The 27,530-nt window shown below is 51.1% G+C and overlaps 1 protein-coding gene and 1 pseudogene across 1 annotated transcript; one reads left to right on the top strand and one right to left on the bottom strand.

The window, feature by feature from the left end:
* Positions 1–1,330: 1,330 nt before the first annotated feature.
* gpr101 (G protein-coupled receptor 101) lies at positions 1,331–9,031 on the bottom strand. The gene is made up of 2 exons (XM_086002265.1): positions 8,545–9,031; positions 1,331–4,427 (listed from the first exon to the last, which is right to left on the bottom strand). The coding sequence occupies exon 2, from the start codon at positions 4,215–4,217 to the stop codon at positions 2,952–2,954; it is 1,266 nt and encodes a 421-aa protein (XP_085858391.1). The 5' UTR covers positions 4,218–4,427; positions 8,545–9,031; the 3' UTR covers positions 1,331–2,951.
* Positions 9,032–10,361: 1,330 nt separating this feature from the next.
* LOC147125375 (uncharacterized) overlaps positions 10,362–27,530 on the top strand; it is a 126,411-nt pseudogene continuing 109,242 nt past the window's right edge.

The raw sequence follows: 27,530 nt of genomic DNA, 5'->3' as shown, positions 1-27,530 counted from the left end.
GGAGACTGTGGAACTCGCTACCACAGGGAGTGGTTGAGGGGAATAGCAGAGATGCATTTAAGGGGAAACTAGATAAACACACGAGGGAGAAAGGAATAGAAGGATATGCTGATAGGGTGAGATGAAGATGGGCAGGAGGAGGCTCGCGTGGAGCAGAAACACCGGCACGGATCAGGTCGGCCGAATGGCCTTTTTCGGTGCTGTAATACTATGTAATGAACGATATTTGAGATGGACAAATCATTTATTTATTTTTTTAAAACCTCTGGTGCAGTGGGTTAGCGCATTGTCCCTTTAACTCTGGGATCTGGCGTTGTATGAGAGCAAGACGGGGCAGTAGTAAAGAGTTTGCCACTTTATTTGGTGCCAGCCGCAATAAACGTTCCTCATCACTCAACACTAATCGGTGTTCAGAGACATTACGGGAATAGCCAGGGTGAGGAATGGAAATACACTTAATGCAGTGCAGAAAACCAGTGCACAAATCCAAAGCTGCAAAGATCAGTTGACCACTGGGAAGAGAAAATGTAGTGTTCAGTGGACGAGAGTTTGGGAATGTTTCGGGGCATCTTGGGTTTTCAAGAACCCGAGAGGAGGTCCAGTAGGAGTATTGGAGCAATGGGGAGCACTGGGCAGGGGATAGCAAACATACAGGGGATGTGAGTGCGCACTGGGCATTGGGAGGAGGCTATGAGCATAGGGTGAGGAAAGGAAGTGATGGGCAACTGCAAGCCAGGAGTGGCTAGGGATAGGGTGTTGGCAGCAGAGGCATCTGCCAGGAATAGTGAAATCTGGGGTTTGGGACTGCTAATGGTAGCAATATGGACAAAGTCTGGGGCATAATGGTGATATTAGGAACAGGAGCAAGTCATCCTGCTCCGCCACTCCATCAGATCATGGCTGATTTGTACCTCAAGTCCATTTATCTGCCTTCGCTCCATCTCCGAAAGCTCCAGTTGTCCTCCAGCATCCACAGCCTTTTCGGGGGAGGGAATTCCAGATTTATACGACCTTATATTGGGGAGGAGGGTGTGGTCAAACTATGGCCCATGGCCCTGCGATTGGGAGGCTGTAAATGAGTGAAGTCACCAGGTAGAAAATGGCTGATACATTTGCCAGATTCCAGCACACACATTACAAGGAAGCTGTGCAAGCTACTGACCTTATTTCAGCAGGAGAAAGCAATTGTAACCAGGCATAAAAATAGCAGCCAGCTAATTGTCAAAGGCTGCATGCTCTAAGCCCAAGAAATATTGATCAGGAGACCCAGGTAAATCCTTCCAAGTTCCAGAGATGGCGTAGAATGGGTCTCCGGACACGGGAATAAGCCAGCGTGCTTTGGAAAATTGTCACAGGTAAATTATGCAAGTAAGTTTTTCTTTCCCAAAAATGTTTTATTGGGTTAACTTTTATTTTTAACAGTATATTCTCAGATAACTGAATATCCCAAAACATTCTAAAGCAATGTGACGCTCTCTGGCAGAGGGAGTCTGGAACCACTTCACTAAGTTTAGAACTTAACCAGCTTACACGTGTTCAGCATTGGTGCAAAGTATAACTAAACCCTTCAGAAGTATTCTTCAATGGTGACGTACGGAACCAATATTTTAAAACGGAATGCACCATAAGCTCTAAAAATTCTTCAGATGATTAGTGAGGGCACCTTTTGGATATTTGTTGCAATCTTGTTTCATCCATTACAGCAGCATTGTCTACCCTTCCAAACATTCTGGGCCAAAATATTGCTGGAGCACGGAACTGATGATTTCTTTCATCGCGGCCACATTTGTTTATCATGTAAATATGTCGCGTGGGTGACTGAAATTGAAACGCTGTATGTATAATAAAATGTAACTTAAAAATGTAAGAAATGTAGGTAACGTTGCCATCTCGGGTTGGACGTATTCCTGCAGGTTTCATCACATGACCTGCTGCCTCCAGCCCCCCGCCATTGGTCGGCCGACGCGTCCATCCCCTCGGGGGGGCCAATGTTCCCTTTAAGCTGCGTGGCCACGCAGCGCTCCAGGGAACCTGCGCAGCCGGCTTGCCCGTGTTTTAATGCCAAAACCGCGCTCGCGTGGAATTTTGAATGGCTCGCGCAGGCCCTTAAAGGAGCCGCGCCAAAAAATAATTACAGGGAACATTGTTCAGGGCTCCACCTCCCCACAGCCAATCGGAAAACGAACGGACTCTTCATTACCAGATTGGATGAGTCTTGGCCGTCAGTCATACGGCTTTACTTTTAAACCCATCTCCAATATTTTTATAACTGATCAACAAAAGCGTACAAAGTAAATGAAAATGCACAAATGATTTTAACGGTGCTGTGGTCGATCTCCGGGGTGTTGCTGGCGGCTGTGCCCTGGGGATTCATCTCTTCAATCCTGGAGACTCCGGGGCAATCCTGGAGACTCCGGGGCAATCCTGGAAGCTCGGCATCACCGATTGCAGGATGTGAAATTAAACTGGGCGTTTAACCTATTGGTCTGAAACTTCTTTCCCCAGCAACTTGTTAAAATGTGTTTGTGGGCTGTGGGCGGAGCTAGCAAGGCCACATTTCTTGCCCATCCCTAGTTGTCTTCTCTTGAGTTGCTGTCATTCTTGTGCAGCGATGAATCTATTTATTTTAAATGGGTTAACCCTGCTGTTAAATAACAGATTTGGTGTCTTCATATGCGAATATTCCACTGTGTAACTTCCAGGAGCATAATCTCTAGAAGATTTAACCTATTACACATTCGCTCTTTGACGTATTTCTGCGTTGATTAGAAAATTACACTATTTTCTACCCATAAAAAATAAGTTAATCTACTACAACTGTATTACAAATTTTTTGCAGATACTGTATTAACATTTAAAACTCGAGATTAAAACAAATTCGACAAGTACAAATAAACTGCCCTTCACGGGTTGGCTCTGCAGAGTAAGATGGACCACAGCACATTATTGTTTTATTTCATTCCTTGGTCAGGCGGTTGGCTGGGCAGGAGGTGAAGCTCATTTTCTGAGCTGCAGCTGGTTGAAAGTGTCTCCTTGCGATAGCCTTTGGGACTCTGCGGTCCAGTGATGTCCGTGGGAGTTAGTGCAGAGATGGTCGCTTCTTCCCAAGATTTCAGGGGACAGACTTGCGAAGCACCCGTGGAAAAGTGTGAGTGGAAAATCCTGCCGCCTGTCATGGTGAAATAACTGTCCAGCGCGGAGTTCCTGGGCTGCAGCTGCCTACAGCAAGAGCCACACAGTAGGATGAGGAACTCCGTCCTGACGCTCCTGTGCATGTAACCATAGATGTAAGGGTGGATGCAGCACTGGCAGTAGAAGAGGATCAGAGCTGAGGTGGTGAGCCAGGGAGGCAGGGGCTTGGACCTGCTGATGGTCACGGTGCTTAAGATGCTATAGGGGCCCATGCTCAGGATATAGGAGGACATGATGACAAAAACCACCCTAGCCGCTTTGCAGCGGTAATGGAAACGGCGGTGACGGGCCCTGGCCCCCGAGCTGGAAATGGAAGAGTTGGTCATGTCTGAACCCCTCGGTTGGGCGTTGGGATGGGTTGGGTGAACCAGAGCATTCTGCCTTCGAGCCGCCCTGAACACCATCCAGTAGCAGCCCAGCATGACGCAGACGGGCAGCCAGAAGGTGACGAGAGTGGTTAGCAGGGTGTAGGAGGGACTGGATGACCAGGCGAGGCTGCAGAAGTTGTGACCATCGAAGCCCACCTGCCCCCAGCCGTAGAGAGGGGGCGTACTCTGAGCTGTACCAAGCAGCCAGGTGAAAACGATCAGGTTGTTGCCTCTGCTGGGTGTCATCCGCGTGGGGTAGGACAGAGGGTGGATGATAGCCAGGTATCTGTCAATGGAGACCACCACTATGGTGTTGACACCAGCGAATGCAAAGAGATGCATTAAGACCACCAGTGCCTTGCAGAGGCCCCTGTTCAATGGCTGGATCCCTGGCACACTGCCCACAATCACCAAAGGCATCACCACGACCGTTTGGAATAGGTCAGCCAGCAGCAGGTTGAAGACAAAGCGGTTGGCCACGTGCAGCAGCTGGGGTTTCCGCTGGAATACCATCAGCACCACCGTGTTCCCGAACAGAGAGGTGCAAAGGATGGCCGAGACCAGCACAATCCTCAGCAGGTCCTCGGCAGATGGACCCCGAGCTCCAGCCCACAGCGTTGAGTTGGTGGTGTTACTGTAGAGTTTGAGCACGGACATCTCTCCTCCGAGTAATTGGGGACCAACCCCACCCCGCCCCCCGACAAATCCCCAGGCCCTTCCACCCGCAGAGAAACACTCTCCTCAACCAGTCCGAGCAGGCGGATCATTCCCAAACTCTCCTTCCATCCCGGGAATCCTAGCTGGCTCTGGGAGCCTCGCTTGTCATTTCTTCTCCGTGGGTCTTGTGCTGTTTGAGCTCGGATCCATCTGAAATCACATGACACAACATCATTGAGCTGGTTACTGACCCCTCCCCTCAGGCTCCCTGACCCCCCAACCAATGAGATCCCATCGCCGAGCCGGTTACTGATCTAACGCCCCTCCCCCCACGCCCGCTCTTAAGACCAAAGCCATTGTCTTTGGTCCCCGCCACAAACTCCATTCCCTCGCCACCGACTCCATCCTCTCCCCGGCAACTGTCTGAGGCTGAACCAGACCGTTAACGACCTTCGTGTCGTATTTAACCCTGAGAGGAGCTCTGGCCACATATCCGCGCCATCACGAAGACCGCCTACTTTCACCTCCATAACATCGCCCGTCTCTGCCCCTACCTCAGCTCATCTGCTGCTGAAACCCTCATCCACGCCTTTCTTACCTCCAGACTCGACTATCCCTACGCTCGTCTGGCCAGCCTCCCACCTTCCACCCTCCATAAACCTGAGCTCATCCAAAACTCTGCTGCCCCCATGTCCTAACTCGCACCAAGCCCCATTCACCCATCACCCCCTGTGCTCACTGCCCCGTGTCCTAACTCACACCAGTCCCGTTCACCCATCACCCCCTGTGCTCACTGCCCCGTGTCCAAACTCACACCCAGTCCCGTTCACCCATCACCCCTGTGCTCACTGCCCCGTGTCCTAACTCACACCAGTCCCGTTCACCCATCACCCCCTGTGCTCACTGCCCCATGTCCAAACTCACACCAGTCCCGTTCACCCATCACCCCCTGTGCTCACTGCCCCGTGTCCTAACTCGCACCCAGTCCCGTTCACCCATCACCCCCTGTGCTCACTGCCCCGTGTCCTAACTCGCACCCAGTCCCGTTCACCCATCACCCCCCTGTGCTCACTGCCCCGTGTCCTAACTCGCACCCAGTCCCGTTCACCCATCACCCCCTGTGCTCACTGCCCCGTGTCCTAACTCACACCCAGTCCCGTTCACCCATCACCCCCTGTGCTCACTGCCCCGTGTCCTAACTCACACCCAGTCCCGTTCACCCATCACCCCCTGTGCTCACTGCCCCGTGTCCTAACTCACACCCAGTCCCGTTCACCCATCACCCCCTGTGCTCACTGCCCTGTGTCCTAACTCGCACCCAGTCCCGTTCACCCATCACCCCCTGTGCTCACTGCCCCGTGTCCTAACTCACACCCAGTCCCGTTCACCCATCACCCCCTGTGCTCACTGCCCCGTGTCCTAACTCGCACCAAGCCCCGTTCACCCATCACTCCCTGTGCTCACTGCCCCGTGTCCTAACTCACACCCAGCCCCGTTCACCCATCACCCCCTGTGCTCACTGCCCTGTGTCCTAACTCACACCCAGTCCCGTTCACCCATCACTCCCTGTGCTCACTGCCCCGTGTCCTAACTCACACCCAGTCCCGTTCACCCATCACCCCCTGTGCTCACTGCCCCGTGTCCTAACTCACACCCAGTCCCGTTCACCCATCACCCCCTGTGCTCACTGCCCCATGTCCTAACTCACACCCAGTCCCGTTCACCCATCACCCCCTGTGCTCACTGCCCAGTGTCCTAACTCACAACCAGTCCCGTTCATCCATCACCCCCTGTGCTCACTGCCCCGTGTCCTAGCTCACAACCAGTCCCGTTCACCCATCACCCTCTGTGCTCACTGCCCCGTGTCCTAACTCACACCAAGTCCCGTTCACCCATCACCCCCTGTGCTCACTGCCCCGTGTCCTAACTCACACCCAGTCCCGTTCACCCATCACCCCCTGTGCTCACTGCCCCGTGTCCTAACTCACACCCAGTCCCGTTCACCCATCACCCCCTGTGCTCACTGCCCCGTGTCCTAACTCACACCCAGTCCCGTTCACCCATCACCCCCTGTGCTCACTGCCCCGTGTCCTAACTCACACCCAGTCCCGTTCACCCATCACCCCCTGTGCTCACTGCCCCGTGTCCTAACTCACACCCAGTCCCGTTCACCCATTACCCCCTGTGCTCGCTGACCTACATCAGCTCCCGGTCCGGCAACGCCTCGATTTAAAAATTCTCCTCCTTGTTTTCAAATCCCTCCATGGTCTCGCCCCTCCCTATCTCTGTAACCTCCTCCAGCCCTACAACCCCCCCCGCCCGAGATATCTACGCTTCTCCAATTCTGAGAATTGGCTTGTCAGCTGTGGTTCAGGGGGTAGCACTCTTGCCTTTGGGTCAGAAGGTTGTGGGTTCAAGTCCCACTCCAGGGACTTGAGCACCACAAATTATGCTGACACTTGAGTGCAGTGCTGAGGGAGTGCTGCACTGTCAGAGATGCTGTCTTTCGGATGAAACGTTAAACCAAGGCCCCATCTGCCCTCTCAAATGGACATAAAAGATCCCATGGCCGCTATTTCAATAGAAGAGCAGGGGAGTTATCCCCAGTGTCCTGATTTTATCCCTAAATCAACATAACAAAAACAGATTATCTGGTCATTATTTTTTTATTTATTTATTCATTCACAGGCTGTGGGCGTCACCAGAAGGCTGACATTTATTACCCATCCCTAATTGTCCTACATTATAACAGTGACTACTTCATTGGCTGTAAAGCGCTTTGAGGTGTCCGGTGGTCGTGAAAGGCGCTATAGAAATGCAAGTCTTTCTTTCTTTCTGGCCTCTTGAGCATCCCCGATTTTATCGCTCCACCATTGGTGGCCGTGCCTTTAGCTGCCTGGGGCCTGAGCTCTGGAATTCCCTCCCTAAACCTCTCCGCCTCTCTCTCCTCCTTTAAGACCCTCCTTAAAACCAACCTCTTTGACCAAGCACCTGGCCTATTATCTCCTTATGTGGCTCGGTGTCAAATTTTGTTTGATAATCGCTCCTGTGAAGCACCTTGCGATGATTTACTATGTTAAAGGCGCTATATAAATATATAAAGGCGCACCAACATCAGTGTGCTCGCTCAGGCCAACATCCCCAGCATCGAAGCTCTGACCACGCTCGATCAGCTCCGATGGACGGGCCATATTGTCCGCATGCCCGATACGAGACTCCCAAAACAAGCGCTCTACTCGGAGCTCCGGCACGGCAAGAGAGCCCCAGGTGGGCAGAGGAAACGCTTCAAGGACACCCTCAAAGCCTCCTTGAAAAAGTGTAACATCCCCACCGACACCTGGGAATCCCTGGCCCAAGACCGCACAAAGTGGAGGAGGAAGGCGCTGAACACCTCGAGTCTCTTCGCCGGGAGCAAGCGGAAGCCAAGCGCAGGCAGCGCAAGGAGCGCACGTCAACCCAAGCACCCCACCCACCCGCCCCTTCAACCACCGTCTGCCCCCACCTGTGACAGAGACTGTAGGTCCCACATTGGACCCATCAGTCACCTGAGAACTCATTTTTAATGTGGAAGCAAATCATCCTCGGTTCCGAGGGACTGCCTAAGAAGAAGATATAAATACAAGTTGTTGTTGTTGCTCGAGCTCTCCATGCCCAATGACAGCTGGTTACAGACCCCCAAACTCAGACTGCCAAACCCCCACCAATGAACTCCCCCCAGAGAGCTGGTTACAGACTGAACCCCAGCCCCTGGCTCCCTGACCTTGACCCAATGAACTCCCCCCAGAGAGCTGGTTACAGACTGAACCCCAGCCCCAGGCTCCCTGACCTTGACCCAATGAACTCCCCCCAGAGAGCTGGTTACTCAACTCCCCACTCCAGGCTCCCTGACCTTGACCCAATGAAACCCCATCAGGGCTGGTTACTCAACTCCCCACTCCAGGCTCTCTGACCCCCACCCAATGAAACCCCATCAGGGCTGGTTGAAGGACCCTCTCCCCTTTCCCTTTCCCCCTTCCCCCCTACCTCAGGCTCCCTGAACACCCCCACCACTACCAAATGTGACATTCCCAAAATGACTCCCAGCTCCTGAAATATTCCAGGCGGTTTTCTGTCGGTACAACTGGTCCAATTACAGCCTAATTTAAAAAAAAAGAAAATCCTTGGTCAAATGGAAGATCTGATCTAACTGGAAAAGGTCACGCTGCAAAGTTAGAAGCGGATTTAATAATGAATGAATCCCATGGCTGAGCTTTGGCCGGCAGCTCAGCTCTGCTCTGCTCTGCCTGTGGTGATATTGAATTGATTGCCCCTCTCAGATGCCATTTACCTGCAGTCTGCATCCTCGCCGCCTCCTTGTCCCCAGCTCCCCGGCCCAGGTGAAGCCACCGCCGGTCCCCCCGCCGAGTGTCCAGACCCACTGCCCGCGGTCCGGCTCCACTTTCACTGCAAACTCGCGAGTGTCGAGCGCCTGGAGTCCAGCCCAGACCCCAGACCTTGCGGAACCCTGCCCACCTTCGGCTGCGTGCTGCATCGCGGGGAAGGAGCGGGTCCGGCGACGCAGGGTTTGAGCCACAGACCTCGACAACCCCTTGTTCCTTCTGGACAATGTCTGTCTTGTGCCAAGTCTTCGGTCCTCAGTCTCTGTCTGGGTTGGGTTGGGGCGGGGGACAGGGTTTGGGAAAGATCCGCTCTGTATTCCATCCGGTTTGACTGCAAAAGGTCCACTAAGATCCGAGAATTCCTCACTTGGATTTCTGCGAAATGTCAGGAATATAAAGCATTAGGAATATATTTCATTCTTCGAAAAGGGAACAAATCCCATCAATTTCATGAGAAATTTCAGTGTTAATTCACAGCGGTATTCACCTCCCGAGTTGAAATGATTCTTAATTTAACACCTGATTTAATGTAAGTCTGGTAAGAATCACAGACGTCTGATATTTGACACTTGATTACATTAATAATCTTCAGACTGTAGGTGGGCACCGTGAAATCTGAGGGATTTTCTGTATCTGATCAGTTTTCATTCACAAGGCTGCGTTTTCCATCAATCCCCAGTGATGTTCAGTTCCATGAACAAGGTCCACCCATCTGTCCACTGTGCTGTGCCCCCAGGGCAGGTCCTAACTCCAGCCCCACACACAAGATTCTTCGGCCACTTACTCAGGAAGAGGAGCTGAGGTGGTTTCCCGTTACCTTCTTCATGGTTTTCTATCTTCGGAGAATCTTCTCCTAGGTGGGCTAAAGACCCCCACCCACCGTTACTCTGGGGTGGGGGAGGCTGGGGGCACCCACCGGACACGAGCCCCACCCCAATGGATGTCAACCCAATGTTCCGAGCCTGTGTTTGGAGTGGGGCACGAACCCAACCCTTCTGTCTCAGAGTTGGGAATACTGCCCTGAGCCAGTGGTCACTCCATCCAGACACGAGTCGAGTCCCCCGCTGGCAGTCAACCCAGCATTTAGTGACCATGTTCTAGCCTCCACTCGGTGGGACTGTCTGGACTGGCTCTCGAACTCTTCGATTCTCTGACTCAGAGGCGGGAACGCTACCCCGACCCAAAGGCTCACATCCTAGGAACATGACACTCTGCCTTAAAAAAGAGCCAATTGATCAGATTAACCCTCATCTCTGTCCCTCCTTCAGACATACATTCTTCATCTCAGCCTCACACACAATAAGGATGGAGCTAAATAGAAGAGGTCTATGACAAGATGGCAGATTAGGGATCCCTTTCACAAGTGTTACTTCACGTACCCGAGATGTAAAAAATTCTCAGCTTCCATCTGAAGAACTGATGATCATTTTCCAGTTTTAGAAATAATTGTGAATTAAAGACACAAGTTCTTCTCCGCTTGTCCACTCGTGTCTGTTTATGCCATTTCTCCAGGGTTTCTGTGGATCGACAACAACAACTTGTATTTATATAGCACCTTTAACGTAGTAAAACGTCCCAAGGTGCTTCACAGGAGCGATTATCAAACAAAATGTGACACCGAGTCACATGAGGAGATATTGGACAGGTGACCAAAAGCTTGGTCAAAGATCTTCTGCCAAAGCTATGGCGAATGATCGGGAGAATCCCTGCGGAATGTCCACCGCCTTACTCTGATGGGGGTGGTGCTCGTCCTTTGTACTCGAAGATGGTAACCCTTGTTGGAAAGAGAATCAGTCTTGATGAAAGTCAAGGCCAATACAGGAGGGGCAAGATCTACAACTCTTGTAAATATCTGAAGACTCCCATCTGGTATGGGAGCTTTATCGATCTTCATTGCCTTTGGCAACTGTGGTGATCCCATCCATATTATGATGCCATGCTTGTCTGTCCCTCTCACTAATGGTTGATGATCTATTCAATAATTCCTCAAAGTGCTTGGGCCATCTGTGCGTGACCTCTGCTTTGCCAGTGTGGCACCATCTATGTTCTTGACAAATGCAGTGTTGGTACTTGGGGTCTTACATCACCATCATATAAGCACTTTGTTTCACTGCAGTATCAGCTGTGGCTCAGTGGGCAGCTCTCAAGAGGTTGTGGGTTCCCACTCCAGAGACTTGAGCACAAAAATCCAGGCTGTCACTCCCAGTGCAGTGCTGAGGGAGTGCTGCACTGTCTGAGGTGCCGTCTTTTGGATGAAACGTTAAACCGAGGCCCCACCTGCTCTCTCAGGTGGACGTAAAAGATCCCGTGGCACTATTTCGAAGAAGAGCAGGGGAGTTCTCCCTGATGCCACAGCCAATATTTATCCCTCAACATCGCTAAAACAGACTATCTGATCATTATCACATTGCTGTTTGTGGGATCTTGCTGTACGCAAATTGGCCGCTGTGTTTCCAACATTACAACAGTGACTACACTTAAAAAAAAGTACTTTATTGGCTGTAAAGCACTTTGGGACGTCCGGTGGTCGTGAAAGGCGCTATAGAAATGCAAGTCTTTCTTTCTACAGTCATTGTTTCACTAACACAGATTATCTGGTCATGCACTGTTTGTGGGATCTTGCTGTGCACAATTTGGCTGCCAGATTTGGCTACATAACAACAGTGACTGCATTTCAAAAGTAACCCATTAATTGTAGAAGTTCTCTGGGCTGACACGAAAGGTGACATATCAAGGCAAGCTCTTTTGTTCCTTCTGATTGACACAGGATTGCATTCCTTCGATTGTTTTGTGCCACTAGTGACCTTCCATTTGCTCCTCAGCGTGGTCCCAAGCACCGCTGCTTAGTGCTGTGCGTTCCTCGCAGCAGGGTTAGGATCAGAAAGTGCGAGCTGTTGGGTGCCCCTCCATTTCTCTTCAAGCAACGTTGACATTGAGTGTTCATTCTCATCAAACCAATGGCAAAGCCGCGTGTGTCGGCGGCCGCCTTGTATTCTGTATCACGGACTGACTTCCACCCACACACAGCAACACCCGTAGGTGATTCACTGGGCACACGGTCGGGCAATGGTGCCGCACAACTCTTGTTTGGTGTTTGGGTCTTTCGAGCACTTCACATCTGAGCCTCTCATGGGCTTTGAGGCAGTTCTGCACCAACATGTCTGGATTGTCAGCAATAGTTTTGAATGATCACACACACACCACACCAGTTTTACACGTTCTAAATTTTTCCATCAAACTTCCATGGGCCTCATTTCCAAGCACAAATTCCCCCACACCTAACGCACCATCATCCAATTCTCACTTGACCACAAATCTCTGCTGGCATGGTCACACGGTGGTGAACCTCAGGGAATGTGCCAGCCCACGCCCATCAAAAGGAATAAAGCACAGTACTTATTGGCTTCAGTGGGGCTCGGGAATGTGTATGGACCACACATGCACCTAGATTGTCCGCTATTTTTGTGCTGCTAGATCAGCATAACTGGGCTGGGAAATGGCCCAGAGGTCCATACTGCTGTGTCCTTGTCCATTTATAAGTCTGTGTGATTTCATATAATCTTACAGCACAGAAGGAGGCCATTTGGCCTGTCGTGCCTGTGCCAGCCCTTTGAAAGAGCTCTCCAATTAGTCCCACCAACTCCCCCCCCCCCCCGACGATGCTCTTTCCCCAGAGCCCTGCAAATTTTTCCTTTTCACAGAAAGAATGATCTTGCATTTCCCCAGCGCTTTCCACAACCCCAGGATGGGCAGGAGTAGGCCATTCGGCCCCCCGAGCCTGCTCCGCCAGTCAATGAGATCATGGCTGATCTTCGACCTCCTCTCCACTTTCCTGCACTATTCCCATATCCCTTGATTCCCTTAATATTCAAAAATCTATCGATCTCTGTCTTGAATATACTCAACGACTGAGCCTCCACAGCCCTCTGGGGTAGAGAATTCCAAAGATTCACCACCCTCTGAGTGAAGAAATTTCTCCTCATCTCAGTCCTAAATGGCTGACCCCTTATTCTGAGACTGTGACCCCTGGTTCTAGACTCCCCAGCCAGGGGAAACATCCTCCCTGCATCTACCCTGTCAAGCCCTGTAAGAATTGTGTATGTTTCAATGAGATCACCTCTCATTCTTCTAAACTCTAGAGAATATAGGCCTAGTCTACTCAATCTCTCCTCATAGGACAATCCCCCCATCCCAGGAACCAGTCTGGTGAACCTTCGTTGCACTCCCTCTATGGCAAGTATATCCTTCCTTAGGTAAGGAGACCAAAACTGTCCACAATACTCCAGGTGTGGTCTCACCAGGGCCCTATATAATTGTAGTAAGACGTCTTTACTCTTATACTCAAATCCTCTTGTAATAAAGGCTAACAAAGCATTTTCTTTCCAAATTGCTTGCTGTACCTGCCTGTTAACTTTCAGTGATTCGTGTACAAAGACACCCAGGTCCCTCTGAACACCAACATTTCCCAATCTCTCTCCATTTAAAAAATACTCCGCTTTTCTATTTTTCCTACCAAAGTGGATAACTTCACACTTCTGCACATTATATTCCATCTGCTATGTTCTTGCCCACTCACTTAGCCTGACTATATCCCCTTGCAGCCTCTTTGCATCCTCCTCACAATTTACTTTCCCACCCAGCTTTGTATCCTCAGCAAATTTGGGTACATTACACTCAGTCCCCACATCCAAGTCATTGATGTAGATTGTAAATAGCTGAGGCCCAAGCACTGATCCTTGCAGCACTCCAAAAGTTACAGCCTTCCATCCCGAAAATGACCCGTTTATTCCTACTCTCTGTTTTCTGTCCTTTAACCAATCCTCTATCCATGCTAGTATATTACCCCCAATCCCATCAGCCCTAATTTTGTGTAATAGCCTCTTGTGTGGCACCTTATCGAATGCTTTTTGAAAATCCAAATACACCACATCCACTGATTCCACCTTAACTACAATCTTAAGTTACAATCTCAAAAAACTGTAAGAGATTTGTCAAACATGATTTCCCTTTCCTAAATCCGTATTGACTGCTCAATCATATTATGATTTTCTAAGTGCCCTGTTACCATGTCCTCAATAATGGATTTTTCTGACGACTGATGTCAGGCTAACTGATCTGTAGTTCCCTGTTTTCTCTCTCCCTCCTTTCTTGAATAGCGGGGTTACTTTTGCTACCTTCCAATCTGCAAGGACTTTTCTAGAATCTAAGGAATTCTGGAAGATCACAACCAATGCATTCACTACCTCTGCAGCAACCTCTTTTAAAACCCTAGGATGTAGGCCATCAGGTCCAGGGGAATTGTCGGCTTTTATTACCATTCATTTCTCCAGTACTATCTCTTTACTAATACTAATTTCTTTCTTTAAGTTCCTCGTTCTCGCTAGACCCTTGGTTCCCCACTATTTCCAGAATGTTTCTGTGTCTTCTACCGTGAAGACAGACACACAGGACTGGATTTTCTCAATGGGGGCATGTTGGGGGTGGGACTGCTGCTTGTCGGGTTTCACTCCCGCCCCCAACGACATCCGGCCAACCCATGCACTTTTTCCTTGATTGACCTTGTTCAGCCGCCATGCGGGCTTAGCCAGCCAATTAAGGGAAAGCCGATGACAGAGGAAGTCAGCGTATGACGTTTCATCTGTCAAAAACTTTTGACAGATGAATTGTCAGCGTTTGACAGCTTGGAGAAGCTGCCGTCTCTCTGCCGTTGAGATGAGGCACCTCCGGATCCCCAACGATTGAAGCCTGCAGGAAGAAGCAAAGGTAAGGAAACTTTTTCTAACACTTTACACTCACCTCTCCACACTTGCACCCATCACTCACCTCTACAGTGGACTTTTCGACCTCTCTCACCCCCGCAGACCCACTGCTTGCCTCACTGACCCTGGCGCGGTTCACAGCCATCGGGAAGCCCGCACTTGCAGGGGTAAAATGGGGATAAGCCTCTTAACTGCCTGTTAACTACCTGTTAACAGGCAGTTACTTGGCTATAATCCCCTTCCCGCCTCGAGGAGATGGGTCCCTGCGCGAGTTGGGGACCCGTCTCCCGGGAAGATGGCACGGCGGCGGGCCATTTTCCTGGCAGTCCTGCCTCCCCAGGGCTGGCAAATTCCACCCCCCCCCCCCCAGTATTTGTCTAATGTCTCTGCCATTTCCTTATTCTCCATTATAATTTCTCCTGTCTCTGCCTCTAATGGACCCACATTTACTTTTGCTAATCTCTTCCTATTCACATACCTATAGAGGCTCTCACAATGTGTTTTCATGTCTCTTGCTAGTTTACTCTCATTCTATTTTCTCTTTCTTTATCATTTTCTTGGTCCTCCTTTGCTGAATTCTAAAATCCTCCCAATCCTCAGGCTTACTATTCTTCCTTTGATCTAATACTATCTTTAACTTCTCTTGTTAGCCACGGTTGGACCACTTTTCCTGTGGGATTTTTGTGCCATAAAGGAAAGTATATTTGTTGTGAATTATGAATTAATTCTTTAAATGTTTGCCATTGCTTATCTACCATCATATTTTTTAATCTAGTTTCCCAATCTATCTTAGCCAACTCACTCCTCATACCTACATCATTTGCTTTGTTCAGAATTAATACCCTAGTTTTGGACTTAACTATATCACTCTCAAACTAAATTTAAAAATCCTTCACTAGAAGGTTATTAATGAACCCTTTCTCATTGCACAATACTAGATCTAAAATAGCCTGTTCTCTAGTTGGTTCCTTGACATACTGATCTGGAAAACTATCTTGAATACATTCCAGGAACTCATCCTCCACATTATTACTGCAAATTTGGTTTGCCCAGTCTATATGAAGATTAAAGTCCCCCATGATTACCGTATTACACATGCACCTCTAATTTCTTGATTTATACTCTGCCCGACACTACCACCACTATTAGGGGGCCTGTAAACAACTCCCACCAATGTTTTCTGCCCCTTGTTGTTTCTTAACTCCACCCAAACTGATTCTACATCTTGAGTTTCCAAGATAAGATACTTTCTCTAGACTGTCTTTATCCCATCTTTATTAACATTGCTACCCCTCATCCTTTTCCATTTTGCCTGTCTCTTCAAAAAGTCTCCTGGAATATTTAGTTCCCAACCTTGGTCACATAGAAACATAGAAGATTGGAGCAGGAGTAGGCCATTCGGCCCCTCGAGCCTGTTCCACCATTTAATGAGGTCATGGCTGATCATCCAAACTCAGTACCCTGTCCCTGCTTTCTCCCCATATCCCTTGATCCCTTTAGCCTTAAGAAATATATCTAACTCCTTCTTGAATATATTTAATGAATTGGCCTCAACTGCCTTCTGTGGTAGAGAATTCCATAGGTTCACCACTCTCTGGGTGAAGAACTTCCTCCTCATCTCAGTCCTAAATGGCTTACCCCATATCTTCAGACTGTGACCCCTGGTTCTGGACTCCCCCGCCATCGGGAACATCCTTCCTGCATCTAGTCTGTCTAGTCCTGTTAGAATTTTATAAGTTTCAATGAGATCCCCTCTCATTCTTCTAAACTCCAGCAAATATAAGCCCAATCGACCCAATCTCTCCTCATACGTCATTCCTGCCATCCCAGGTATCATAAGAACATAACATAAGAAGTAGGAGCAGGAGTAGGCCATACGGCCCCTCGTGCCTGCTCCGCCATTCAATAGGATCATGGCTGATCCGAACCTAGACTCACGTCCACTTCCCTGCCCGCTTATCAGCTAGGAAACTGTCTATCTCCGTTTTAAATTTATTTAATGTCGCAGCTTCCACAGCTCTCTGAGGTAGCAAATTCCATAGATTTACTACCCTCTGAGTGAAGAAGTTTCTCCTCATCTCAGTTTTGAAACGGCAGCCCCTTATTCTAAGATTATGCCCCCTAGTTCTAGTCTCACCCATCAGTGGAAACATCCTCCCAGCATCCACCCGATCAAGTCCCCTCACAATCTTATATGTTTCGATAAGATCGCCTCTCATTCTTCTGAATTCCAATGAGTAGAGGCCCAACCTACTCAACCTTTCCTCATAAGTCAACCACCTCATCTCCGGAATCAACCGAGTGAACCTCCTCTGAACTGCCTCGAGAGCAAGTATATCTTTTCTTAAATATGGAAACCAAAACTGTACGCAGTATTCCAGGTGTGGCCTCACCAGTACCCTGTATAACTGAAGCAAGACTTCCCTGCTTTTATACTCCATCCCCCTTGCAATAAAAGCCAAGATTCCATTGGCCTTCCTGATCACCTGCTGTACCTGCATACTAACCTTCTGTGTTTCATGCACCAGGACCCCCAGATCCCTTTGTACTGTAGCACTTTGCAGGTTCTTTCCATTTAGATAATAATTTGCTCTTTGATTTTTTCTGCCAAAGTGCATAATCTCACACTTTCCAACATTATATTCCATCTGCCAAATTTCTGCCCACTCACTTAGCCTGTCTATGTCCTTTTGCAGGTTTTTTATGTCCTCCTCACTCACTGCTTTCCCTCCCATCTTTGTATCGTCGGCACACTTGGATATGTTGCACTCGGTCCCTTCCTCCAAATCGTTAATATAGATTGTAAAGAGTTGGGGTTCCAGCACAGACCCCTGCGGAACACCACTAGTTACTGATTGCCAACCCGAGAATGAACCATTTATCCCAACTCTCTGTTTTCTGTCAGATAGCCAATCTTCCACCCATGCCAGTATATTACTCTGTCAGACTGTATCAGTCTGGTGAATCTTTGCTGCACTCCCTCCATCGCAAGAACATCCTTCCTCAGATAAGGTGACCAAAACTGCAAACAATACTCAAGGTGTGGTCTCACCAAGGCCCTGTACAACTGCAGCAAGACATCCTTGCTCCTGTACTCGAATCCTCTCGCTATGAAGGCCAACATACCATTTGCCTTCTTAAATGCCTGCTGCACCTGCATGCTTACCTTCAGCGACTGGTGCACAAGGACACCCAGGTCTTGTTGCACTTCCCCTTCTCCCAATCTATTGCCATTCAGATAATAATCTGCCTTCCTGTTTTTGCCACCAAAGTGGATAACCTCGCATTTATCCACATTATACTGCATCTGCCATGCATCTGCCCAATCACCCAACCTGTCCAAATCATACTGGAGTTTCTCTGCATCCTCCTCACAGCACACACACCCACCCAGCTTTGTGTCGTCTGCAAACTTGAAGATATTACATCTAGTTCCCTCATCTAGATCATTAATATATATTGTGAATAGCTGGGGTCCTAGCACCGATCCCTGTGGTACCCCACTAGTCTGCCTGCCACTCGGAAAAAGACCCGTTTATTCCAACTCTTTGCTTCCTGTCTGCCAACCAGTTCTCTATAAAAGTCAGTACCTTACCCCCAATTCCATGAGCTTTAACTTTACACATGAATCTCTCATGCAGGACCTTATCGAAAGACTTCTGAAAGTCGAAATATACCACATCCACTGGTTTTCCCTTATCTATTCTACCAGCTACATCCTCAAAAAATTCCAGTAGATTAGTCAAGCACGATTTACCTTTTGTAAATCCATGTTGACTTTGTCCGATCCTGTCACTGTTTTCCAAGTGCTCTGCTATTACATCTTTTATAATGGACTCTAGAATTTTCCCCACTACCGATGTCAGGCTTACCGGTCTATAATTCCCCGTTTTCTCTCTACCACCTTTTTTGAATAGTGGGGTTACATTAGCTACCCTCCAATCCATGGGGACTGTTCCAGAGTCTATAGAATTTTGGAAGATGACCAGCAATGCATCTACTATTTCTAGGGCCACTTCCTTAAGTACCCTAGGATGTAGATTATCCGGCCCTGGGGATTTATCGGCCTTCAATCCTGTCAATTTCCCTAACACCATTTTCCTACAAATACTGATTTCATTCAGTTCCTCCCACTCATTAGACCCTATGTTCCCTGACATCTCTGGGAGGTTATTTGTATCCTCCTTTGTGAAGACAGAACCAAAGTATGTATTTAACTGGTCTGCCTTTTCTTCGTTCCCCATTATAAATTCCCCTGATTCTGACTGCAAGGGACCTACGCTTGACTTCACCAATCTTTTTCTCTTCACATACCTTTAGAAGCTTTTACAGTCAATTTTTATGTTCCCTGAAAGCTTACTCTCATACTCTATTTTCCCCCTCTTAATTAATCCCTTTGTCCTCCTTTGCTGAATCCTAAATTGCTCCCAATCCTCAGGATTATTGCTTTTTCTGGCCAATTTATATGTCCTCTCCTTGGATCTCATGCTATCCCTAATTTCCCTTATTAGCCACGGTTGAGTTACCTTCTTTGTTTTATTTTTATGCCAAACAGGGATGAACAAATTTTGCAGTTCATCCATGCGATCTTTAAATGTTTGCTATTGCCTATCCACCGTCAACCCTTTAAGTAACGTTCCCCAATCCATCCTAACCAACTTGCGCCTCATACCGTCGTAGTTTCCTTTATTTAAATTCAGGACCCTAGTCTCTGAGTCAAATACTTCACTCTCCATCTTAATGAAGAATTCTATCATATTATGATCGCTCTGCCCCAAGGGGCCTCGCCCAACAAGGTTGCTAATTAATCCTGTCTCATTACCTAATACCCAGTCTAAGATGGCCTGATCTCTAGTTGGTTCCTCGAAATATTGGTCCGGGAAACCATCCCGTATACACTCCAGGAATTCCTCCTCCACAGTATTGTTACTAATTTGGTTAGCCCAATCTATATGTAGATTAAAGTCACCCATGATAACTGCTGTGCCCTTATTGCACACGTCTCTAATTTCCCGTTAAATGCCAGCCCCAACCTCAGCATTACTGTTTGGGGGTCTGTATACAACTCCCACTAACGTTTTCTGCCCCTTGGCATTTCTCAGCTCTACCCATACAGAGTCCACATCATCAGAGCTAATATCCTTCCTTACTATTGTGTTAATCTCCTCTTTAACCAGCAATGCTACCCCACCTCCTTTTCCTTTTTGCCTGTCTTTCCTGAATATTGAATACCCCTGGATGTTGAATTCCCAGCCTTGGTCACCCTGGAGCCATGTCTCCGTAATCCCAATTATATTATATCCATTTACATCTATTTGCACAGCTAATTGATCCACTTTATTATGAATGCTCCTCGCATTAAGACACAAAGCCTTCAGGCTTGTTTTTTTAACACTCTTAGACCTTTTAGAATTATTATTTACTGTGGCCATGTTTGATTTAAACCCTTGATTATTCTGACTGCTGCTTTTGCTTTTCTCCTTCCTGTCTTTTGCTTCTATCCTTGCTTCCCTTTCCTCTGTCTCCCTGCACAGGTTCCCAACCCCCTGCCATTTTAGTTTAAACCCTCCCCAACAGCACTAACAAACACTCCCCCTAGGACATCAGCCCCAGTCCTGCCCAGGTGCAAACCGTCCAGTTTGTACTGGTCCCACCTCCCCCAGACCCAGAACCGGTTCCAATGTCCCAGGAATTTGAATCCCTCCCCCTTGCACCATTCCTCTAGCCATGTATTCATCTGAAATATCCTTCTATTTCTACTCTGACTAGCACGTGGCACTGGTAGCAATCCTGAGATTACTATCTTTGAGGTCCTATTTTTAAATTTACCTCCTACCTCCCTATATTCAGCTTTTAGGACCTCATCCCGGTTTTTACCTATATTGTTGGTACCTATATGCACCACGACAACTAGCTGTTCACCCTCCCCTTCCAAAATGTCCTGCAGTCGCTCCGAGACATCCTTGACCCTTGCACCAGGGAGGCTATATACCATCCTGGAGTCTTGTTTGTGGCCGCAGAAACGCCTATCTATTCCCCTTACAATAGAGTCCCCTATCACTATCGCTCTCCCACTATTTTTCCTCCCGTTCTGTGCAGCAGGACCACCCCTGGTGCCAGGAAGTTGGCTGCTGCTGCCTTCCCCCGATAAGCCATCCCCCTCAACTATATCCAAATTGGTATATCTGTTTGAGAGGGGGATGGCCACGGGGGACCCCTGCACTACCTGCCTGCACCTACTACTCTGCCTGGAGGTCACCCATTCCCTTCCTGCCTGTGCAGCCTTTACCTGCGGTGTGACCAACTGATTAAACATGATATCCATGACGTCCTCAGCATCGCGAATGGTCCAGTATGTATCCATTCGCAGCTCCAGCGCTGCAATGTGGTCTGTCAGTCGCTGCAGCTGGATACACTTCCTGCACACATGATTGTCAGGGACACAGGAAGTGTCCTTGAGTTCCCACATAGCGCAGGAGGAACATACCATGGGGCCGAGCTGTCCTGCCATGACTTACCCTTTAATTAATTTAAATCAAATCAATACCACTAATTACACTACAATTAAATGATATACTCAAGGGCCCTTGGTTACTAGCACTCCCCGATACACAACAGGGACCTTAGAAACTATAACCACAAAAATTAAGACCTTCTAAACTTTATAAACTATTAATCTTAACTGTCAAACTATAGAGTAGTATAAATACTCACCTTGGCCGTACTCACCCAATCAGCTGCTTCCTCTTGCCCGCGTCACTTTTTGAATCATGACGTGGCTCTGGAACGCTGCCGCCGGTCTGTGAGATTGGGAAGCCTTGTACCGCTGCTTCCTCCGCTCCCGACACTGGCCTCAATCAGCTCCCTCCCCTTGTGCCGACATCACTTTTGATTTCTGACGTCACTCTTTGAAAATTCTGCCGGTGCTGAGTTGGTATCGCCGCCGCCGCCTTGCCGCTCCTCCCAGGTCCGTGCTGCCGCCGCCGCCGCCGCCGCTGCTGTCACTCTTCAACCACATCTCCTTAATGGACATTAGATCAAACTCGTTAGTTTCTATCTGTGCTATTTATTCATCTATTGTGCTGTGACGCACATTCAGATATAGTGCCTTTAGCTTTAACTTTTTTCTATTTTTCCCTGATGTCGCTTCAGTCACTGATGCCTTATTATCTTTGTTAAGCTCTTTATCCCTTCCTGACCCACTCTGCTTATTTTTACCCAATTCACTACTCCGCTCTCCAGCCATGACATTTCTCTCGCTGCTTTTAAATTGACTCTTTCCTGAATCCTCCCACCCCCTCCTTCTATTAGTTTAAAGCCCTGTCTACTGCCCCAGTTATTTGGTTTGCCAGGACACTGGTCTCAGCCCGGTTTAAGTGGAGCCCGTCTCGACGGAACAGCTCCCTCTTTCCCCAGTACTGGTGCAAGTGCCCCATGAACTGAAACCCCTTCCTCCCACACCACTCGTTCAGCCACACATTTAACTTTCTAATTTGTTTGTCCCTCTGCCAATTTGCGCGTGGCTCAGGTAACAAAACAGAGATTATTATCTGTGAGGTTCTGCATTTTAATTTTGACCCCAGCTCCTCCATCTCTCCCAGCAGACACTCATTCCTAGTTCTATCTATGTCGTTGGTTCCGATGTGGACCATGAAAGCTGGATCCTCCCACTCCCACTCCACGTTCTTCTCCAGTCACAAGGAGATGTCCTTAACCCTGGCACCGGGCAGGCCACACAGCCTTCGGAACTCTCGGTCACAGCTGCAGAGAGCAGTATCTCTGTTCTCCAAACAGCTGGCGCACCCTCAGTACTGCACTGGAGTGTCAGCCTGGATTATGTGCTCAAGACTCTGGAGTGGGACTTGAACCCACAACCTTCTGACTCAGAGGTGAGCGGTGCTGCCCACTGAGCCACGGCTGACACCAAGATTAGGTAGACAGCTTCAGTTAAAAAATAAATGACTCACCTGATTAACTCACCTGCAGAGTTGCTCCTCGCTGCTCGCCGTGACGCCACTTTCTCAGGTTGTCCCTTTCCTTCCATTCACTGCCCGCTCTCCTTAAACTAAGTTTTACATCAGTTATTAATTATTCTGAATATTTATTTAACTACTTATTTATAGTTAGGTTAAAAAAAAGTGATAACAAGGCTCCTCTTTAAACTGCTGTCTGCTCTGGCTCTTCACTCCCGCTCTGGCTCTCGGCTCCTGCTCTGGCTCCCGCTCTGGCTCTCGGCTCCCGCTCTGGCTCTCCACTCCTGCTCTGGCTCTCGGCTCCCGCTCTGGCTCTCGGCTCTCCGCTCTGGCTCTCGGCTCTCCGCTCTGGCTCTCGGTTCCCGCTCTGGCTCCCGCTCTGGCTCTCGGCTCCCGCACTGGCTCTCCACTCCTGCTCTGGCTCCTGCTCTGGCTCTCGGCTCCCGCTCTGGCTCTCCACTCCTGCTCTGGCTCTCGGCTCCCGCTCTGGCTCTCGGATCTCCGCTCTGGCTCTCGGCTCTCCGCTCTGGCTCTTGGCTCCCACTCTGGCTCTCAGCTCTCCCGCTCTGGCTCTCGGCTCCCGCTCTGGCTCCCGCTCTGGCTCTCGGCTCCCGCTCTGGCTCCCGCTCTGGCTCTCGGCTCCCGCTCTGGCTCTCGGCTCCCGCTCTGGCTCCCGCTCTGGCTCCCCTCTCCCGCTCTGGCTCTCCTCTCCTGCTCTGGCTCTCGGCTCCCGCTCTGGCTCTCGGCTCCCGCTTTGGTTCCCGCTCTGGCTCTCGGCTCCCGCTCTGGCTCTCTGCTCCTGCTTTGGCTCTCCGCTCTGGCTCTCAGCTCCCGCTCTGGCTCTCGGCTCTCCGCTCTGGCTCTCGGCTCTCCGCTCTGGCTCTCGGCTCCCGCTCTGGCTCCCGCTCTGGCTCCCCTCTCCCGCTCTGGCTCTCCTCTCCTGCTCTGGCTCTCGGCTCCCGCTCTGGCTCTCGGCTCCTGCTCTGGCTCTCCGCTCTGGCTCTTGGCTCCCGCTCTGGCTCCTGCTCTGGCTCTCGGCTCTCCACTCTCGGCTCTCCGTTCTGGCTCTCGGCTCCCACTCTGGCTCTCAGCTCTCCCGCTCTGGCTCTCGGCTCTCCGCTCTGGCTCTCGGCTCTCCGCTCTGGCTCTTGGCTCCCACTCTGGCTCTCAGCTCTCCCGCTCTGGCTCTCGGCTCCCGCTCTGGCTCCCGCTCTGGCTCTCGGCTCCCGCTCTGGCTCCCGCTCTGGCTCTCGGCTCCCGCTCTGGCTCTCGGCTCCTGCTCTGGCTCCCGCTCTGGCTCCCCTCTCCCGCTCTGGCTCTCCTCTCCTGCTCTGGCTATCGGCTCCCGCTCTGGCTCTCGGCTCCCACTTTGGTTCCTGCTCTGGCTCTCGGCTCCCGCTCTGGCTCCCGCTCTGGCTCCCCTCTCCCGCTCTGGCTCTCCTCTCCTGCTCTGGCTCTCGGCTCCCGCTCTGGCTCTCCTCTCCTGCTCTGGCTCTCGGCTCTCCCGCTCTTTTCAAATCTGATGAGAACACCTGTTGCTCAAAATGGCAAATAAAAACAGTTGACAAAAAGAAAGAAAAATACCATTTCCTAGTAACAGGAGGAGGCCATTCAGCCCCTTGAGCATTTTCCGCCATTCAGTGAGATCATGACTGATCTGTGACCTAAAAGAAAGAAAGAAAGGCTTGCATTTCTGTAGCGCCTTTCACAACCTCAGGATGTCCCAAAGCGCTTTACAGCCAATGAAGTACTTTTGAAGTGTAGTCACTGTTGTAATGTAGTAAACGCAGCAATGTGACAATGACCAGATAATCAGTTTTAGTGATGTTGATTGAGGGTAGATGGAGGGGAAGGGAAGGGGATGGAGATATGCACCTCCGACAGTGCGGCGCTCCCTCAGTACTGCCCATCCGACAGTGCGGCGCTCCCTCATTACTGCCCCTCCGACAGTGCAGCACTCCCTCAGTACTGTCCCTCTGACAGTGCAGAGCTCCCTCAGTACTGCCCCTCCGACAATGCAGCGCTCCCTCAGTACTGACCCTCCAACAGTGCGGCGTTCACTCAGTACTGCCCCTCCAACAGTGCGGCGCTCCCTCAGTACTGCTCCTCCGACAGTGCGGCGCTCCCTCAGTACTGCCCATCCGACAGTGCGGCGCTCCCTCATTACTGCCCCTCCGACAGTGCAGCACTCCCTCAGTACTGTCCCTCTGACAGTGCAGAGCTCCCTCAGTACTGCCCCTCCGACAATGCAGCGCTCCCTCAGTACTGACCCTCCAACAGTGCGGCGTTCACTCAGTACTGCCCCTCCAACAGTGCGGCGCTCCCTCAGTACTGCTCCTCCGACAGTGCGGCGCTCCATCAGCACTGACCCTCCGACAGGGCGGCGATCCCTCAGTACTGGCCCTCCGACACTGCGGCCCTCCCTCAGTACTGGCCCTCCGACAGTGCAGTGCTTCATCAGTACTGCCCCTCCGACAGTGCAGCTCTCCATCAGTACTGCCCCTCCGACAGTGCAGCACTCCCTCAGTACTGCCCCTCTGACACTGCGGCGTTCACTCAGTACTGCCCCTCCGACAGTGCAGCACTCAGTCAGTACTACTCCTCCGGCAGTGCGGCGCTCCCTCAGAACCGCCCATCCGACAGTACGGTGCTCCCTCAGTACTACCCGTCCGACAGTGCCGCTCTCCCTCTGTACTGCCCCTCCGACAGTGCAGGGCTCCCTCATTAATGGCACTCTGACACTGCGGTGCACCCTCAATCCTGCCCCTCCCACAGTGCGGCTCTCCATCAGTACTGCCCCTCCAACAGTGCGGCGCTCCATCAATACTGCCCCTCCGACAGTGCAGCTCTCCCTCAGTACTGCCCCTCCGAAAGTGCGGCGCTCCATCAGCACTGACCATCCGACAGGGCGGCGATCCCTCAGTACTGGCCCTCCGACACCGCGGCCCTCCCTCAGTACTGGCCCTCCGACAGTGCAGTGCTTCATCAGTACTGCCCCTCCGACAGTGCAGCTCTCCATCAGTACTGCCCCTCCGACAGTGCAGCACTCCCTCAGTACTGGCCCTCCGACAGTGCAGCACTCCCTCAGTACTGGCCCTCCGACAGTGCGGCGCACCCTCATACTGCCCCTCCGACATTGCGGCGCTCACTCGGTACTGCCCCTCCAACAGTGCGGCTCGCCATCAGTACTGACCCTCCGACAGTGCGGTACACCCTCAGTACTGCCCCTCCCACAGTGCAGCTCTCCTTCAGTACTGCCCCTCTGACAGTGCGGCGCTCCATCAGTACTGACCCTCCGACAGTGCGGTGCACCCTCAGTACTGCCCCTCCCACAGTGCAGCTCTCCCTCAGTACTGCCCCTAAGACACTGCGGCGCACCTTCAGTACTGCCCCTCCGAGAGTGCAGCACTCTCTCAAAACTGACCATCCGACAGTGCGGCGCTGCCCCAGTACTGACTCTCCAAATGTGCGGCCTTCCCTCAGTAGTGCTCCTCTGACAGTGCATCGCTCCCACAGTATTGCCTCTGTGACAGTGCAGCTCTCGCTCAGTACTGCCCCTTATACAGTGCAGCGCTCCCACAGTACTGCCCCTCCGACAGTGTGGCGCTCCCTCAGTACTGCTCCTCCGACTGTGCGGCCCTCTCTCAGTACTGCCCCTCTGACAGTGCGGCGCTCCCTCAGTACTGCCCCTCTGAAAGTTCGCTGCTCCCTCAGTACTGCCCCTCTGACAGTGCAGCGCTCCCTCAGTACTGCTCTTCCGACAGTGCAGCGCTCCTGAAGTACTGCCCCTCAGATAGTGCAGCACTCCCTCAATGCTGCCCATCCGACAATGCGACACACCCTCAGTACTGCCGCTCCAACAGTGCTGCGCTCCCTCAGTACTGACTCTCCGACAGTGCTGCGCTCCCTCAGTACTGCCCCTCCGACAGTGCGGCGCACCCTCATACTTCCACTCCGACAGTGCGGCGCTCACTCGGTACTGCTCCTCCTACAGTGCGGCACTCCCTCAGTACTGCACCTCCCACAGTGCAGCTCTCCCTCAGTACTGCCCCTCTGACAATGCGGCGCTCCCTCAGTACTGCCCCTCTGACAATGCGGCGCTCCCGCAGTACTGCCCCTCTGACAGTGCGGCGCTCCATCAGTACTGACCCTCCGACAGTGCGGCGCTCCATCAGTACCGACCCTCCGACTTTGCGGTGCTCCCACAGTACTCCCACTCTGACACTGTAGCGCTCCCTCAGCACTGGCCCTCCGACAGTACGGCGCTCCTTCATTACTGGCCCTCTGACAGTGCGGCTCTCCCTCAGCACTGTCCCCTCCAACAGTGTGGCGCTCCCTCAGTACTCAACCTCCGAAAGTGCAGCACTCTCTCAGTTCTGACCTTCCGACAGTGTGGCGCTCCCTCAGTACTGCCCCTCCGACACTGCAGAGGTCCCTCAGTACTGCCCCTCCGACACTGCAGCACTCCCTCAGTACTGCCCCTTAGACAGTGCGGCGCACCAGCAGTACTGCCCCTCCGACAGTGCGGCACTCCCTCAGTACTGCCTCTGAGACAGTGCAGCGCTCCCTCAGTACTGCCCCTCCGACGCCCCTCCGAAAGTGCGGCGCTCCCTCAGGACTGCCCCTCTGACAGTGCAGCTCTCCCTCAGTACTGCCCCTCCGACAGTGCTGAGCTCCATCAGTACTAACCCTCCGACATTGCGGTGCTCCCACAGTACTCCCCCTCCAAAACTGTAGCACTCCCACAGCACTGGCCCTCCGACAGTACAGCGCTCACTCATTACTGGCCCTCCGACAGTGCGCCTCTCCCTCAGCACTGTCCCCTCCAACAATGTGGCGCTCCCTCAGTACTCCCCCTCCGGCAGTGCAGCACTCCCTCAGTACTGCCCCTAAGACACTGCGGCGCACCTTCAGTACTGCCTCTCCGAGAGTGCAGCACTCTCTCAATACTGACCATCCGACAATGCGGCGCTGCCCCAGTACTGACTCTCCAAATGTGCGGCCTTCCCTCAGTAGTGCTCCTCTGACAGTGCATCGCTCCCACAGTATTGCCTCTGTGACAGTGCAGCTCTCGCTCAGTACTGCCCCTTATACAGTGCAGCGCTCCCACAGTACTGCCCCTCCGACAGTGTGGCGCTCCCTCAGTACTGCTCCTCCGACTGTGCGGCCCTCTCTCAGTACTGCCCCTCTGACAGTGCGGCG

This window comes from Somniosus microcephalus, chromosome 1 (genome assembly GCF_052327205.1).
Source record: "Somniosus microcephalus isolate GS21.2 chromosome 1, FLI_Smic_1.0, whole genome shotgun sequence".
Taxonomy (NCBI): Eukaryota; Metazoa; Chordata; class Chondrichthyes; order Squaliformes; family Somniosidae; genus Somniosus; species Somniosus microcephalus.
This window is presented reverse-complemented; position numbering and strand designations above follow the sequence as displayed.

What these genes read in the sequence shown, in the direction of transcription:
- gpr101 (XM_086002265.1), bottom strand. Translation starts at nt 4,217, where the DNA reads ATGTCCGTGCTCAAACTCTACAGTAACACCACCAACTCAACGCTGTGG.